General features: G+C 41.4%; 1 protein-coding gene across 8 annotated transcripts in view; it reads right to left on the bottom strand.

Annotated features, from left to right (window-relative positions):
- The window catches only part of LOC119456502 (rho guanine nucleotide exchange factor 11-like), a 159,694-nt gene that overhangs the window by 134,167 nt on the left and 7,639 nt on the right, over positions 1-17,888 (bottom strand). For 6 of the 8 annotated variants that reach the window (XM_049669909.1, XM_049669910.1, XM_049669912.1 and 3 more), the window contains 4 exons: positions 15,734-15,845; positions 6,968-7,066; positions 2,656-2,735; positions 237-341 (listed from right to left, as the gene is read on the bottom strand). In XM_049669909.1, the coding sequence (XP_049525866.1) occupies positions 237-341; positions 2,656-2,735; positions 6,968-7,066; positions 15,734-15,762 (313 nt within the window). In that variant the 5' untranslated portion in view covers positions 15,763-15,845. The remainder of the gene's footprint in view (positions 1-236; positions 342-2,655; positions 2,736-6,967; positions 7,067-15,733; positions 15,846-17,888) is intronic. The other 2 variants (XM_037718320.2, XM_037718326.2) reach the window with 2 other exon arrangements.

Below are 17,888 nucleotides of genomic sequence, written 5' to 3'. Positions count from 1 at the left end.
TGACGAAAATGCAGCACCAGCGACTCACAAGTAGAAGCAAATGTTCGGAAAGCATGATGCTTGCACAATCTTGCCTCAGAGCTAACTGGCAGGGTCCTGAGGTAGTAGGCAGGCACGCACATGCTGATGACCACGTGAGGAAGTCAACTGATCAGTCAAGTGCAACTACCAAAACATGAAGCACTGTCTGACAAGACCAAGATGTAGCTGTACAAGTAAGTAAAAAGGGGGCCCACCTGGCTTGACGGACTGCACAAAAACAGGGTTATCGCCTGAGACAGTTAGGCCATAGCCTTTCTCATCCCGCCGCACGATCAGGCACCGCTGCACCAACAGGACACCTGTGCACACATAGACGAATCCCAGAGGGTATTCCAATGAGACATTGTCTTGGGGATATGCTAAAGCAGCATTTTTATGCTCCAACAAGCAAAGCCTTAGTTGGAGCTTCCTTTCAGCACGCTATTTGCAACTGGCATTACCGTGCATGTAACTAGCAATTTATACAAGGAGAATGCCAGCAAACTTGAAAGTAGAAAAAAATCAAGAAGAAGATACAGACAAAGTGACAGGAAGGTGGCTGTTATCCAGCCACCTTCCTGTCACTTTGTCTACGTCTGCTTCTCGATTTTTTTTCTACTTTCAAGTTTGCTGGCATTCTCCTAGTATAACCATGTACCAACTAGCCCAACAAGCCACTCTCAGTAACTAGCAATGACACACAAATGCAGTTGAAGACACAAATAATTGATTCCATACTTCTACACATGGGTGTACAGCCATGCTAATACTTAACCTGCGCACACTTTAAACACGTTCTTGCTTCTCCTGCGGAATGCGTTGGACATTTCTGGTTGGAGTGCCTCAAATGTGCTAGTTTAATCTGTCTTCCTTCCAAAGTACTAAATGTTTGCTTATAATTAAGCTACTACAGATATGCCTTCACTGCTCAGGTTAAGTCTGATGGTGACTATACATAGTACTCACGTAACAACATTTAAACCTGATGGACTGGACATACCTAATAAAAGATACATATAGAACCAAACCACATTTCCTAGCTTACGTCTACTTTCCAGTTCATGATTCACAAATACAAGTTACAATTAGCAAATTCAAGTCCTCCTTTCTATAGTTAGCAGAACGGAATTGCAACAACACAGTGATTCCCTTGTGCTACCATTATGCTCCAAAATGTGCTTTCAACATTATCAGCTGCTTTAACCACACAGTGCAATGGTACCTAAGCAATGTGCATAACAGCAAAGGAAGCTGACCATGTGCCATAAGCCTGATCTGTTATCAGATCAGCCTTTAAGAGTGGTAGCTTTCTTTCTTGCTCTTTCCTTTATTAAAAATGTAAAAGATAAAGTTAATGCTCTCCACAAATAAAACAATTTCTTTCTTGTTTTCCTAGTGTTTTAGGTACTAAGAGCTTCTTCAGTAATTACACCTCTTTAACACGTCAATGCTGCTGCTTCTTTCTTGCAATGCCCCAACTACTGCAAGCAAGTTCAAAATTTCACAGAGGTTATCAAAGATGATTGTTGAAGTAAGCGAAGCTTCGTGTTATTAGACTGTCTTTTCCACTTCTCGCCATTGTCAAGCTTCTCGTCTTTTGGTTTGACTGAAGCAGCTTCACATGCTATGTCACTCTTCATTGATTGATGGGCCACTCCATTTGAAGCTCTCTGCAGTGTTACACAACGCGTCAACTCACAGCACCGGTGTAATACATGTCACTAAAGTGCGTCCCTTCTTCCACAACCGAGTGCAAGTGTGCATCCACCACTGTGCGGATGACATCATTACAGATGCAACAAATCATTCGGTGTAGTGCTTTAGACGTACCCTCCTCCTTTTACGATGACCTTCACAGAAACAGTAACAAGTTCTCATAAGAGACAACACCATCATCTTAAAAACTTCTTTGCAATGCTAACAATGTTGCCTTTGTCCACTATAGCAGTGCCTGCTGTTTCTTCTAAGATACATGGACAGGCAACATAAGTCTGCTTGGCATACAAAGCCCTGCACAAGTTGCTAGTCATGAATGTTGCATGATAATTTAGTAAATGTTTAGCATGTCCGTCTACTGACAGCACATTGCTGCAAAGGTGAGTTTAACCGTGATGATGGTGGTGGACAAAAATTTTTTCCTTTGCCATGCAGCGAGAATGAAGCAAAGGATGAGGAGATGACCTGACATTGACACGGGTGTGGCAGTGCCATGACGAGGACATAACAGAAAGGAGGAACGAAAACAGCAAACCCTGTTTCGTGCTCTCAAATTGTTAACGAAAAAAAAAAGAACAAGAAAGACAATGACACCAATCACAAGATGCAAAAGTAAGGACAATGTTGGCGGCTGTACAACACTTCAATGATCAGCATTACCAAGCATGTAGGTCATGACAAGGACTGGTCGATTCTTGGGGCCAACCAGAACTCGCATTGTTCGATGTGGAAGACGGGGATGGCTGGTGCTGAAGACCACATTATATATGTAACTTTGAAAAGGGAGGAACCAGCATTTCTTGACTTCACTTTGTCTCATTCTGCTGTACTACCCTTATTGTGTTGACACTCAGTGACACTGCTTCTTTCCAGGTGCTTAAGAAAAGTGGCCAGTGCCGCACCTGTGGAATCCCTCACCTTGGGTATCGTATCCATCAGCAGTATGGGGTAGCTCCTCCCGTTTCGGCAGTGCATCACCCTTGCTGAAGCTGCCCAGCCTGCACACCAGAGGCACATATTTAGCAAAGCCATATTGTAACCACTTAAGTGTTAAAGGAGTACTGACAAAATTTTGGTGTTTGCCTTCTTTTGCTTTGTAGGTAGCTGTCGACTGCGTAATTATGGTTCAAAGTGCCAATTCCATGAGAGCATCACAATTAATTACAGCACCTTTATTTCAACCCCTTCAAAATGTGTGCCAAATGCATTTGTGGCTTTGGACGTGAAAAAGTAGACACACATCACCAAAAGTGGCGGTGGTGGTCCCCTGGTATCACAAACAACTCAAGAGCACACCAGTGTGGTACAGTGGTTGAAGGCCATACAATGACTGTCGCCTAGAGCTGCCAAATCGGCTTTTCCAATTGCATGCTTCTCTTGGAAATGCAGGGAAACCTGCTCTCCCCTCTTGTCTTGTTGAGTGCGGAATGAGCTCAGCTTTTCAGCAGCGCCATCATAGTGAGTGAGTGCGCATCAGTGGTTGTCAAACACATCATATCTCAGTTACAAAAATATTCTTCTATGAACTGGTCACACTAAAGGTAATGTAATTATTTGTTGCTCTCTCAGGGAACTAAGGTTCCATAGTGTGATTACTGGGTTGACAGCTACCCAATAGAAAAATAAAAACAAGAGAAATATTTTCTTGTGCTTCTCACCAATAGAAAAATTGCCCAACTTTAGTAACTAACAAGAGTGACACACTCTGTACTGGGCAGAACTTCCTGTTCATTGTAATCATACTTGGGCTTGCTTTAAGTTAATGGAGCGTGTTTGTGCTCTCATGTTTCCTGCTATTGGAATTTGAGGTATACTCCAATTTTTGCGAACTATGTAAATTTCTCAAGCAACATTCAATGCATACTCATTTTAATGTCCCATCAGAAGTATTGTAAAGGCAACCGAAAAGATATTTACATTGTTGCTCAGCCAAAGGCACTATGCTAAATTATGGCAATGAGTTTTTCATCACTTTTAATCAATGTATTCAACAGCAACAGCCCCATTCCAAACTATATAATTGGATGTAATAATGGAATGGACTAGGACAAATTTCTGAATAAACCATTTAGATTAAATGTCACTTGTTTGCAGCTAATATCAAACGTGCAGCACAGCTTACTGTGAAATGTTTTAAGACGTCTATCCACTTGTTAGGCCAGCTTCATCTGGCCACTCTGGATTTCAAACTGACTATGACCACTTTCCAAATGGTAAACACTCCATGCATGAATGACTAAGCTACACAACACACCAACCAAAAACAAGATCACCACCACCAAGGCATTCTTTATTTCACACAGCTTTATGCCAGGCTCTTTACAAACAGCGAGCGAAGACAAGCACAAACCCTTTCCAGTAAATAACGCACAAGCATCTACGTGTACATCTGGAGTGCCATGCTTCATACAAGCACTGCCGCGATATAAAGAATTCTATACATTCACTTACGGTGCACAAAAGGAAACAGCACTAAAAAGCAAGAGCAGATGATGTGTGCGATGTGCACCAGAACCACAGATGGACATGCACTCTATGAACAGCCCCTTTGTAGCATGAATGGCACCATCCACCTCTACTTCAAAAACACAGTGCACCACTTCACACACACAGCACATGCCACCTACACAGCATTGCCATCACTACTCTTTCCAAACAAGTGAAGTAGGGAGCTTTCCTTGAATATTGTTTTTCTGAAGTCTTAACACACGCACACTTCTACAACACATTCAAATTCTGCAGTACATCCTAAACAGTTTTCTATACTATTCAAGCATCTAATTTTCTTTTTCATTCTAGAAACAACATGATGCCCAACATCAGAAGTTGTCATGTACTGCCTACAGTGAGGGAAGGCCTCGAAAGCTTAGGAAGGTAGGGCTGTTAACTTCCAAGGAAGCCAGTCATGTTTTTGAAATATGTGTAACCGTAAAGTAAATTCATAATGGGAAAGTGGTGCTGGACAAGATTGCCTGTAGTCCTCACCAACCTTATCAGAAATTATCTACTTATGCTTAACATGGTTTACAATGACCTAGTAAAAAAAAATTATTTAAAGGAATTGAACAAAGATTATTCATTCAAAAGCAGAGCCCATAGCATAAAGTGTTGCCGATTATGACAGATGTAATAATTGATGTTGAAAGAAAAAGGTCTGTCATAGCGTGCCTGCTAAATGATAGGTCCCGTACCATCAGCGAAAGCTTTAACGATATCACAATAACAAGCAGCACAAGAGCAGGGCATGTGCACTCCTGAAAGGAAGAGCGCAGCAGATGACGCTTGCACTGAAGAGCGCTTTATGCGTCTATACGTAATATCGCTGATCTCACTGCTTCTTGCCATTAGAAGGTGCCGACACAGCGTGTGGTCAACATTTGCATGATATTGTTAAAAATCTGGCTTGACTGTACCTGATATGGGCTGCTAAACATACTGCAAGCACAACTATGGTAATGAAATACAATATGAAGCACTTAAAATCTAAAAGGCATTTTTGCTTGCAGGTGATTAACAAAACAGAAAAGATTATCATGTCACTATGACTGGAATGGGGGACAGTGTGTAGCTTTTAACATTACAGCAACACACTTGCTGTTGAAATGTCCAGCTTTCAACAGTTGCCACTGTATCCTGCTGAGCAAGTTCTAGCAATTTATTCATGCTCAAACTGCACTGAATAATTTCATGTTATCAGAAGGTTGTGCTTCAACCCATTACAAGGCCCACAAAGATGTGCTGGAATTCTTGTCAACCACAGGACTAGACTCCTGTCTGTAATGCTCATAGTCTGCGTGTGATGTGATGCGTAATGGTGTACCTTCTCTCTCTTTTTTATCTCCTGTTAAGTGAGGTGTGGTGTCTCTTTCAGCAGACAATTATTAGTCAGCTTTTCTTTCTTCCTTTCTGGTGTTTACATATGTTTACATGGTTAATTAATAATAATATTGCACTACATTAGCTATATGGATTGGATATGAATGAATGAATAAATGAATGTGTGTTGTTTAGTGGGGAAAGACCAGGATTGGATATAAAGGGATTCCACATCCACCAATGTAAAATACTCTTCCAAGTCCAAAGCTGCAACTATGTAAAGTGTGGATTAGTAGGCTACTAATTGGCCAAAGAATAAGCCCCCATGTCACATTTTTTTGTTTTCAATTCCAATGTTAATATGCAAGCTTAAATAAAATAAAATTAAAGGTGGTGGATTTCTTAGCAGATAAACTTAGCATAGATGAGGAAGAGTTGCTCAGCTGGCAGTTTTTAATAAAAAGTTATTGAATGGTGACAAGAGTACATGCAAAAACATGGCGAGTTCTGCCTAGACCTTTGAGAAAATATAAAACAAAACTAGACAACATCAAAACAGAAGTCACAGGGCAATGCAAGACAAGTTAGTCTTACATATTAGAATGCATGCACTACCAATTCAACAAGATTACACGTATGTTAATGGGAGTGTCTACATAGAAGTCTTGATCATAAATGACGGTATCACTGCCAGCCACTGTGCCTAAGGACAGGTCTGCCTTAGACACTTCGTGGTGCATTCTAGTAGACAAATATTACCAAGCAGAGTAATGAATACATTACTACCTCAAGCACTATTCAGAAAACTCACCAGAGCAAACACTCAAAAGTGGTTGGCAAAAGCTTCTGCACAGCTTAAAGCCAATGATCTAGTACCACATTGTTTACATTCAGTACTAAGCGATGCGCTGTTTCATAGTGAAATATTTAGCGTGCACAACAGACAAGGACACAGTAAAGGTGAACACATGAGCGCTTTGTGTGTCCACCTTCACTGTGTCCTTGTCTATTGTACGCGCTAAATATTTCACTATGAATCCGTACCAACTCGCCCAACTATCAGTTCTGCCATTGTGCTGTTCCTGATACTAAAATAAATAGTTAAACCACATATCAGAGAGGCATGATTTTTAACTATGCAAGACAATTAGTAAGAAGCAGCACAAACTGCCTGTCGTGTCAGTAACCACATGTGCACCAAAGCTGACATGACTTAGCAGAGCTTGCAAGCGTGTAAGAAGCTGAATGTGAAGTGAGCAACTGCCACATAGTGCAAAAAAAAGAAACCGCCATTAGTGCCATTTGCATTTGAGCAGCAGCATGCAAGTAATGACTGATAGCAACCTATTACCTACTGCCAACAGACACGCACGCACATATGAAAGCAAGGCAGCAAAGGCGAGGCGGTCCTTACCGCACTGCATCTGTGCGCACAGGGCGTCCAGCTATCGATTTGTTTTTTGCACGTGTGCGAGTGCCTGAGTTGTGCCTGTGAGTGGACCGGGTGTGGCACCTAGACAAAACATAAGCGCGAGCGGTCACACAGTAAACTGCCACAACGCTGCTGTTTGACATTCAGGTCCCACCATGTTCGAGCTGTCATGCAAGACAACGTGCTCAGGGCTGGCATATGTATGTGCCACGTGACACAGAACACACTTCTACAGCCAAAGTGGACGCTGGACTCTTTTAGGCACAAACACGAATTTTGAAGCTGCTTGCAATAAGCACAGTCAAGATCACTTAAGAACATGCTGAAAGCTGTTCATTAATACAAGGTATTTCACAAGTTTGGGACAGAACATCTCTAGTATAGAAGAGCCGTTACGTGGCAGGTGAAAGAAAGTAAACAAGAATTTGTCAATTAAAAAACACGGTAGGCAGAGGAATCTCCCAGGTTTCCCTTTTCCTCTTCAGAATAACATGAAAATCAGTTTCAATCTTGGAATGTGATACTGAACTCATGAACACATTTCTACAATTTTCCAACTAAGTTTTCCTGACAAGGAATGAATTTGGTACACTAACAGCTGCCCTGCAGAATGTCAAAACACAATGCTTGCCCATCCAGGGCTGATTAAGGCATGGTCTTTTAACATTTCTTTGCCCATTTCCTTTTACTTTCAAGGCCACGGTATTTTCATGACATTCGTGTAACAGTAAAATGAATCTGTGCATTCCAAAGCGTTTCCACAACTGCTGTGAGACATGTTGCAGTTGCAGGCACCAGATTTAACTGAAACATTAAAAGTGAAATCAAATGAAATAACCCTGTTAAGGTCGCTGCGTGCCGTCAGATTCTACTGTCAGATTCTACATCACAGCTTACGATAGTTGTTTGAACAAAATGTCTGAAAGAAAAAATATTATGGTGCTTGTACCATTTAGAATGTTTCATACTTACCAAACTTAATTATTGACTTTCTGCCTTTCTGCATGATGGCTCATTGCTGTACTCAAGGAAATTGAACATCACCAGCCATGTATCCAGATATTCATTCATTGCTATGCAGATAGAAGATAATTATTCCCTTAAAGCTTTTTTATTAATGATTAATGCAATCTGACTAGTGGCTACTATATACTACAGATATGCTAGTATTGAGCAGTGTAGACATATTGTACGAGAAAATGTTTATTGTCCCAGCACAATCCCATTAAACACCTGCAAGCAAAATTGTCGTAGCTATATCGTGCGTTGAATATTGTAAGCCATAGCATGAAGTAGACAGATGGAGGAGAAAACATAAGAGGTGTGTTCAAAAAGAAACCAAACTTTCGAAATAGCGCGCCAACCGGCAGAGGGAGCGCGCTGCGGCTACTGAGCGCATGTAGCGGCAGGTTTAGACAACAAACTGCCATTTGCCGCATTTCACTCTGACCATTAGTTGGCGAGCTACAGCCGCTGAAGTGAGCACATGAACAAGCTGTCCTTCGGATTGGTGCCAAAGTGACAATTAAGGAATGGGAAGAACAGCGTGTGTGTGTGTGAAGTTCTGCTACAAACTTGGGAAAACTTTCACAGAGATATTTCAGTTGCTTAGCCAAGCATACGGGGAGGACTGTATGAGTCGCACGCAGTGCTATGATTGGTTCAAGCGTTTTGAAGATGGAAGAATGTCGGTCGGTGACGATCTCAAGCCTGGACGACCTTCCACATCCACAGATGATGACCATGTCGAGAGAGTTCGAACTGTGATTCGTGGAAATAATCGTTTGACTGTTCGAGAAGTCGCTGACAAAGTGGGTATCAGCGTAGGATCATGTCATGAAATTTTGAGTGACAAACTTGGGATGCATCGTGTCAGTGCAGAATTCGTGCCGCGTTTGTCGACTGACGAACAGAAGCAGACCCGTGTTGAAATCAGCTAGGAACTACTCGCCGCTGCCAATGACGATGAAAACTTTCTTAAGGACATCATAACAGGCGATGAGACATGGGTTTATGGCGCGGATGTTGAAACAAAAGTGCAGTCATCGCAGTGGGTGGCCAAAGGTTCTCCTCGCACCAATCCGAAGAACAGCTTGCTCATGTGCTCACTTCAGCGGCTGTAGCTTGCCAACTAACGGTCAGAGCGAAACACAGCAAATGGCAGTTTATTGTCTAAACCTGCTGCTACGTGCGCTCAGTAGCCGCAGCGCGCTCCCTCTACCAGTTGGCGCGCTATTTCAAAAGTTCGGTTTCTTTTTGAACACACTTCGTACACCCTCTATCTGTGTGTGTGTCACATTTCTGTATCAAGTTTGCACTATAGTTCAAAATAGGATGGCTTACCAGCACACCTAAACCGTCACACCCTTTGCATGAATAATGCCCCAGAACTTCACTGCAGGTTGTAATTAGAGCTGTAGTGTAGGCGTCTTGGCAAAGATTAGGTCACTTAGGCCTCTTCGGTATGCATGCTAAGTAGACCAGCATTCTTGAATTTCATCCCCACAGAGTGCTTCTGCCTTTTTCTTTTTTTTTTGAAAAGTGAAAGGTTGACATTACAAAACAGTATTCCTGCAGCTTACGCAAGACGACTGGTGTTAACTTCGGAAGTGTGTGTTCTCTGATCTTACTAATCAATTTAGCAAGCAACATTTCCAAATTTTAAAAAAGAAGAGATAAAATCAACATAAAATTGAATCCTCTTAAAGTGGCCCTTCATTTCATCTTTTCAGCTACTGTATCATGTATCTTTCATTGCAAGCATTCTTACTTTTCCATGCTGATGGCACGCAGAAACACCAAGCAACAGTAAGCTATGTGGCTCAAAGCAATACATGACCTGCAGTGGAACTTCAGCTAAAGTGCGGTAGACAGCAAGTGCACAGCTGCTGTGTGCTGCTATGGGCAAAGATGCCAATGCCCTGCTTTGAACCTCCTGAACCTTTATGCAACAGTACGCTGGCATATAGGTAGGGCTCCGTGTTTTCGGAGTTAATGTTTCTGGAAATCCGGAGGGTGTTTATCGGAGTTTATTTTCTGGCGGAAATTCAGAGTTTATCGGACTTTATTTCTCGCAAATCCCCAATTCTCCGAAATTCGGAGTTTAATTTTGCATTATTCTCAATACTCTAAAATCTTAGATGAAATGATATCCGAACACGAAAATATCAGAACACACGAAGCGTATTTTTGTTGTTTGGAAGGTTTCAACGCACAAACACATATACACACAAGCACAAATACTTGAATACAAAACACCTACGTTTGTACATATTAGAACTTTAAAGCTTGTTGTAATAGACGCAATCATACTTGATGAGGTCGTTGTCACTGAAGGAAGCACGCTCCTTTCAATTAATGATTCTCAGCTTTGAAAATGCCCTTTCAACATTTGTGCTAGAAGACTCAGCACGCAGCAAGAAAACACTGGCCACTGGACAGTGTGAAGTCTCCAAAGCGACAGGGGTTCAACAACATTACTGATTAATTAGCTCTGATAGTTCGCAATATCACTCATGAGTTGGCTCATGTCATTAGTTTCAAGAAACGCTAACTTAAAAATCGGCGCATAGGTTTCAAACGCGCGGGGTAACTCGTGCTTCACATTTAGATCCTCAATTTGAACACCTAGCCAAAACGATTCACTGGTGTACTGGAGTGCATTGAAAAGGTTCCTCTCAACTGTCTGTCTCCACTTTTCAGTGACAGAAGCACATTATCCATAAAGGTCTGCGACTGTAGTTGAGCGGTCATACGTCTCTCACTCCGTGCGCGACAAGCCCTTTGTTAAATGTGCGATGGGTGTCATCAACGAGATACTGTTGACGTGAGGTAAAGTTTATATCGGCCAAACCAGCCGATGTATCAATGACTGCTTAGAACATAAAATAATAGAACTTTCAATATAGAACGGAACAGGGTCATATTGGCCGTTAAAATCCGAGTTTATCGGATAAATCCGAATTGTCAAAAATTTTACCGGCAAGTGTTTATCGAATTTTTTTGGATTTATCCGAAAACACGGAGCCCTACATATAGGCCAATAAGAATATGGCTGCATTTTGAACACCCCCCCCCCCCCCCCGTGTGTGACATAAGCTGCCGACAGTTACTTCCACTATTTCCCCCACTTGTACATGCAAATATGAAAGCATTTGTTCCAGTTGTTTTACAGGGTGATCATTTTTAAGTTTTAAGAAATTTTTAAAAATTGCCTGTTGCAGGTAACATAATTCTAGTCCTTGAGCTGAAATAATCAGAGAGGCGGACATTTCTTGCATGAGAAATTGAAACACATATTCAACTAATTAACAGAAATCTGCTAATTATCTTTTCAATTAATTACTTTGTGGCACATATTGGAATTTACGAATTGTAGCAGGCGAGCTTGCAAGGCGCATCCACTTGGAATTAATTACCATAATGATACCAGTTCGTAGACATGCGCCATCAAACTTGCCATAAAAATGCACTGTTGTCCCACTTACTTTAACAAAACGCTCTCTTATGCATTGAATCACAAAAATAATTGAAACGCCCAGGTACTTTGTTCCACAATTTGGGAAATAACATCTCGAAACTGGTGTCATCCTGGAAATACACTTCAAGTGGATACAAATCGTCTTGCAAGCTCACCGGCTACAATTCGTAAATTTTAATGTGCCGTAAAGAAGTTAACTGAGAAGTTAATTTAGCAAATTTTCGTAAATTAGATATGTGCTTCAATTTATCTTGCCGGTAATGTCCGCCACTTCGAATAATCCAGCTCAAATACAAGAATTATGATATTTGCCACAGGCGAATTTTAAAAATTCCATAAGACTTAAATATGATCACCCTGTACAAGGAGGCTGTAGGCATGTAAACTAGATTGAAAGGGATGCTAAAGGGAAAAATATGTTGATCTGTATTATTAAACTGCATATCTACAAAACCAAGACATTCACTCTTACTGCAAGATGATCAGGCTCGATAGGCCACAAGAGACATAAAAATGACAGGTGGTGACTACACTGTATTCCAAAGAGGCCAGAGACTGGACGCGGCAACTTCTGAGAACTTTTACTGCACCTCAGTGGCCCAAATGTGAAAAAAAAAAAAAATACTTTAAAATCCATGACGTCACACTGATGCATTAGAGCTGGAGTTCTTGCAAGAAATTTTTAAAAATTGATATATATGTGTGTATATATATACATATTCTGAAAGTTCTCCCTTCTTTTTTCTCTTCTGGTAATAAGTGACCCGTAAAACGAGCAATCGCAGGGAATTGTGGGGCGCACCGTCTCCCAGCAGCTTCCGGTTCGACGCAGCGGCAGCGGCGGCATGCCCGGCGCCCATGTGTTTTTCTACGTGGTTTCAACTGTCAGTCGTGTGAAGCTTCCCAGTCCGCTTTGTCGACCAGCAATGTCCAGCATTCATGCAGCTGATTTCTAGGTTTGTTCACTCTAGGCGCGACGATGACGAGCCAAGAAAGGCAAGGATACGCTTTTATTCATAAACGAAGTTTGGTTTTCGGTTCAGCGGCCTTTTTTGTTTCTGCCAGGTTTAGCTCTACGACATTTGCCGCTGCTTGGACACACCGTCACTGACTGCTCTGCCTGCGAATCAGACATATGAAAAAGCTATCTTTATCCAATAATTTATCAAGTGTATAGAAGCATTACTTAGAAAATTGAGTGCTGAGGCGATGGCTATTGCAGCCTGGTAAATACTGCCCTGTGATCGTTGCTGCAACCAATATCGTCAGTAACGGTGCAGCTAGCGTAATTAGAAAACGAAGTGCTGAAAATGTTTGGAAACTGCGCGCTGTCAACGGCATTTCTTGGTCGAAACTCGAGGTTTACTCGAAGTACGCAGTTAGAAGTTTTCGCTTTTTTGTCAACAAGATGGCCGTATCGCCAACATATTACGGCTGCACATTACCTCTATCTGTGTTCAAGGAACTAAGGTGGGCTAGTTGGTTACGAGTATTATGTATGTATCTCGCTTTGTCCCGTTTAAATTCGCGGCGTAAAACCATGTTTCATAATACCTCTATATGTGCGTGCGAGTACTGAAATAGTTAGTGTTGCTTGAGTCAATGTTAGAGAAAGAAATATCTTGGGGAATCATTCAGTGTCGGCCCTCACACAGCTCATTGCCGCCTGATTAGTGGCACTGTACGTTCATTTTCTTTTTGTTCACTGATGGTTCAGTTTTGGAAGTGATAGCCATGCCTCTGATGCTTGTGCACAGCTGACACAGCAAGGGATGCTGCAAGGCAGTAGTTACACGAGTTTACCTTTAACTGCTTGAATTTGAGCAGCCAACAGCTGAACAGGCGACCATGGTTTTGCTAGGCGCCTGCAACCGGGTGATCTTTGAGTGTGACCAAGGCCGACTGCAAGCGCATCAATAGGCTTCAACGGCGAAGCGGTAGCGGCGGCTACGCTTCCTCAAACCAGAAACAGCGAACAGGACGCGCATCCCAGAATCCCTCGGTCTTTTACGGGTCACCTATTGACCTCTTACTGCTAAATTAACAAAAATAGTGTTTTGAAAGAAATCAGTCTAAACTGATTCAGTGTTTCTCTTTAGCATCTCACAGTGAACTAAAATTGATCAACTTCCCTGGAAGTGTTAACTGCACAGCCCATTAAAGTTTGTGTTGGAGCAAGTTGGAAATGCAGTAAGGCAGAATTTACTACTAAATCATTTGTATTAATTAATTTACTCCAGTAAAAATCCCTGTAAGTGGGCAAGTGTCAAAGGTAGCCTCACACTACATTCATTGATATGCAGTGAACCCAAAAAGTTCTGAAGCAAAAATGACAGGTTCATACTTGAAAAGTCAAGTGCAACACAACATGGACGAATGAAAAGAAAGTCCTGTTCATGTTTAGATCACTGTGTTTACTATGTTGGCATCTTCAAATTCCTTCACTTGTTCAAGGTATTCCCCGACTGTATTTACGAAAATTCCTTGGCAGTCTATGACACTAGAAGTTCAAGCACAATGAACGCAATGGTAGTTTATAGCTTGTTCAAGTTACTAAGACAGGCCACTATTTTTGACAACTAATAGTGGTACGCTGTAAGTCAGTTGGAGTGCACTTTCACATTCCAACCACCTGGCCAGCCTCACAATAGCAAAACCAGCAAAAGACACCATTATTTGTGAATCATGTAGGTTCCATTGGAAGCTTCGTTGCCTTCTGGCATATCACTAGCTTTGCCATAACTACTGCAGGTATTAATTTCCTTTTTTCAAGGTAACCAGGGTGAAAATTATGTTTTCCCTTGAATTTTCCAGAAAAGGCAAATCCCCTAAATATTCCAGATTTCTTAGATTTTCTCAGATGGTAGACAACCTGGTTTCAATACACTGTGCAGAAAAATGAGACAGGCAGGACATAGCGCACACAACGCTGTGTCTGTCTGCTCCTGTCCATCTCATGCTGCTGCACTGTACGCTTAATTATGCATAACCAACATGCCCAATTTTTCACTCTCCTGTTTACGTCCTGTGCACTTTCTTTTAGTCCGTCTGTGTTGTTTCAAACTACACATGTCAAGTAGCTCACATTTCAGATACTGCACACAAAAATGATGTTTGATGTGTTAAAGTAAGCGTTCCTTAAGTGTTCACATGTGTGCACACTTGGTAGTGTCTTCTTATTCTGACACCCTTTGATTCTCATACTTAAATGGATGGCAAATTAATGTTGCCCCCTATCACACATTAAGCATCATGTACTCATGACGCCTGCGGCAGAAGGGATGTTCCACACCCGCTGCTAAGGTTTGTGAGTGGTGGCGCTGGCTAACACTCCCAGAGTTCTAGTAGTAAAAACATACATACCCCAGAAAGTGGATAGGAAAATGGTGCCATGGTAGCTCAATGGTTAGAGCATCGCACGCGTAATGCAAACACGTGGGATTGTTCCTCACCTGCGGCAAGTTGTTTTTTCATCCACTTTCATTTCCATTAATTTATCATTTCTTTAATCCGATTAGTAAGTACAAGTAATTTCCCTATGTTGTCCTTGGTGTCATTGTTTGTTGGCTTCTTATATCATTAATAAAAATCGGGCCCCTCTGTTCACCTTCTCCTCTAAGCATTTAATGCAATTTGACAAAAATTATTGACAATAAATAAAAATACACGGCAATAGTCTGCACTAGGTTCAAAAATGGACAAGATTAATATTCACGCACTGTTCCAGCCAATGAATGCTAACTGATTCTTCAAACTGACATTTAACAATAAAATTTTTTATTGTTATTACTAACAGGCTGGTCATTGGCCTTCCACCGAAAATGCTGGTGTTTATAATTTACCCATGCATATAAAGTTGATGACTAAAAGCGCAGCAGTTTGCAAACAGTTTATTGTAATATTCATGTAACTTGTAGCTCATATATTTCCCATGTCTAGTGTGTTACCACTATGGCTTGCATGATTTACCCTCCTTGGAATCCACATAATTAATCCAGGCTGTGTAGTCAGTACAAACTCTACGGCGTGCAGTGGAGACTAAAGTTTTACGTACCAAGATAGAGCAGTGGAGCACAATTATTAAAGATATTTATGCCAAGAAACACAAGCAGCTTGCGTCGACAAAAATCGGGAGAATGAAAAGCTCATAAAAGCATCTTATTTTCAACATTCAAACCAACCAGTGTCAGTCAGTACTCTTGTGAACACATCAGCTATAAAAGCTTGGCCAACTCCAGTCACAGGAAAGTGTAGCCCACAATGTTTACCTGAGCCTGTCCATAGTTACTGGTGCCATAGAGCCTCATGTGAACTGCGCCAAGATAACTTCAAGCCTCATGTCCAATCATTTTGTTCATCTGCAGTGTACCTGTGGAGTGACTAATCATGACAGCAGAAGTTACTGAAGGTACTCATATAGCCAGCAATTAAATACATTGTGTAAAAGCAATAAGTAAATGTTATGTAAAAAAGTAATGAATGGATTTGGAATAAGCCATCCTGCAAGGAAAGGTGCCAATAAAAATACAAACGTGTTTTGCTTAGACAAAGTACACAAAATTTATATTACACAACAGGTGACTGAGTAAACTGCTCATCCCAATTCCAAGCATGCTAGCATTGTTCCATACTGGCTCGTAATTGTTTTATTTTTCCTTTTATTGCAATACTTAACTATGCAGAGTCACTACTTACCTAATGTTATTAGCTTCATGCCCCACCCTCACATCAGGTGTTGCAATTATCCCCATATTTTGGAACAGAAACCTGATGAACCGAGGACAAATAAAAAATTCCTGAGCCATTACACTCTGTGAAGGTGGATGACCAGCGAAGCTGTTTAGCGCACAACACAGAGGTGACAAAGAATTTTGAACAAAGGTACAAACATGTTTGTCCTGACCGGTGGTCATCGTGACGATAAGTATCCACATACATTCACTATCACCTCTGTTACTAAGTCTGTCCGTCACGTAAGACGGACATACCCCCCGTAAACACGGCCTCCCCATTACAACGCCGGAATGATGAGTGGCAACGGAGCCAGCTGTGGAAGAAGACGACGACGATGAATGTGTGAGCAGTGGCACTAGTGCGTTCACATGGTTGCGCCAAGGGGCGCCCCTTGGTCGCCTTATCAGGCGCACACTACGTCACGCACTACGTCATACATTCACAGAGACATCGTTTTAGACACAGGTGGGGTTAAACCAAGCTCCGACACAAGCAGCGACATGGGTTTGCTTTTGTTTTAGGAGAGTTTTAGGGGAGAGCTTTTCCGTACAGACACCATAAAATCCCGGATCCTAGCCAGAGACAGCTTCGCTGTAAAAAATAGCTACCCGACATTATGTTACCTTGTTACATTGATATGATTATTGCCACAATGCTTCACAATCACTTTTTTTTTAGTTTTTGTATGATCTTGTATTTCCAGACTTATGATTCCACTCTTGAAGCATAATGCCTCACTTTCCCCTGGACCAAGTGCAAGCAGCACACCACATATGTAGTGGTATAAAAATTCCGCAATGGAAATATTAGACTGTGAGGCAATATTCACAAGCTTTACTTCATAAGGGTCAATAAAGCCGATGCTACATCATCCTAAAAGTTCAAAATACATTTTTCAGTGTAAGGTTCAGGGTCCCAATCGATTGCAGTGCAAACCTTAGGCTACTTTCTCAAATGAGGTGTAGCTTCAGAGCTAAGCCTCTGGAGGTAACTGTGCTGAGCAGTCTTGAGCAAACATACCTTTCGCTCAATTTAAAAGCGCAGCTTCTGCTTGAACTAGCAGCACATGGCAAAGCAAGGCTAACCTCCAAACTTCACCTCCAGGAATTCAATAATAATGTGACATGAGTGAAATTATTTATTTGAGCAGTAAACATGTGCAGATCATTAAAAATATTTTTGAATGTAAATAAAGAAAATGACCATATACTTATGCTTTTACAACCACTTGGCCTAAATAAATTATTGTTCTGTGCTAAGCTGACAGCCTTGACTATTTCCATTGGAATGTTTGTAGGAGCAGTCACACTAAAAAGGAAAGTGTTTTGGCATTTCATTCAGCAAACAGGTGCAGAAAAAAAAATAATAAAAAAATAAATAAAAGCTGTGGTGCATTGTAGTCGTGTTTTTCAGTAAAAACTAAGCTCAGAACATAAAAGAAAGAGCTTGTTCCCCCCCCCCCCCTTTTATACCCTTTGCTTGTCACAGAAAGCTCAAGTTGGAATAATGTAGCGATATTATTGCAATTATTTTCATTTTCAAGATTCATTAGTGGTCTGAGCAGTGCTCTGCTTTTGTTTTCACCAGGGTCAGCTGGTTGGTAGTGGTAGATTAGAATGAAATCGAATTAAGCAGACAGAATCGCTACATTATACCAGCCTAGATTTTGTGTTTTTCTTTTTATGTGTT

Source organism: Dermacentor silvarum, chromosome 6, assembly GCF_013339745.2.
Source record: "Dermacentor silvarum isolate Dsil-2018 chromosome 6, BIME_Dsil_1.4, whole genome shotgun sequence".
Lineage (NCBI taxonomy): Eukaryota > Metazoa > Arthropoda > Arachnida > Ixodida > Ixodidae > Dermacentor > Dermacentor silvarum.
Note: the sequence above shows the minus strand (reverse complement) of the source record. Positions and strands in the feature narration are given on the sequence as shown.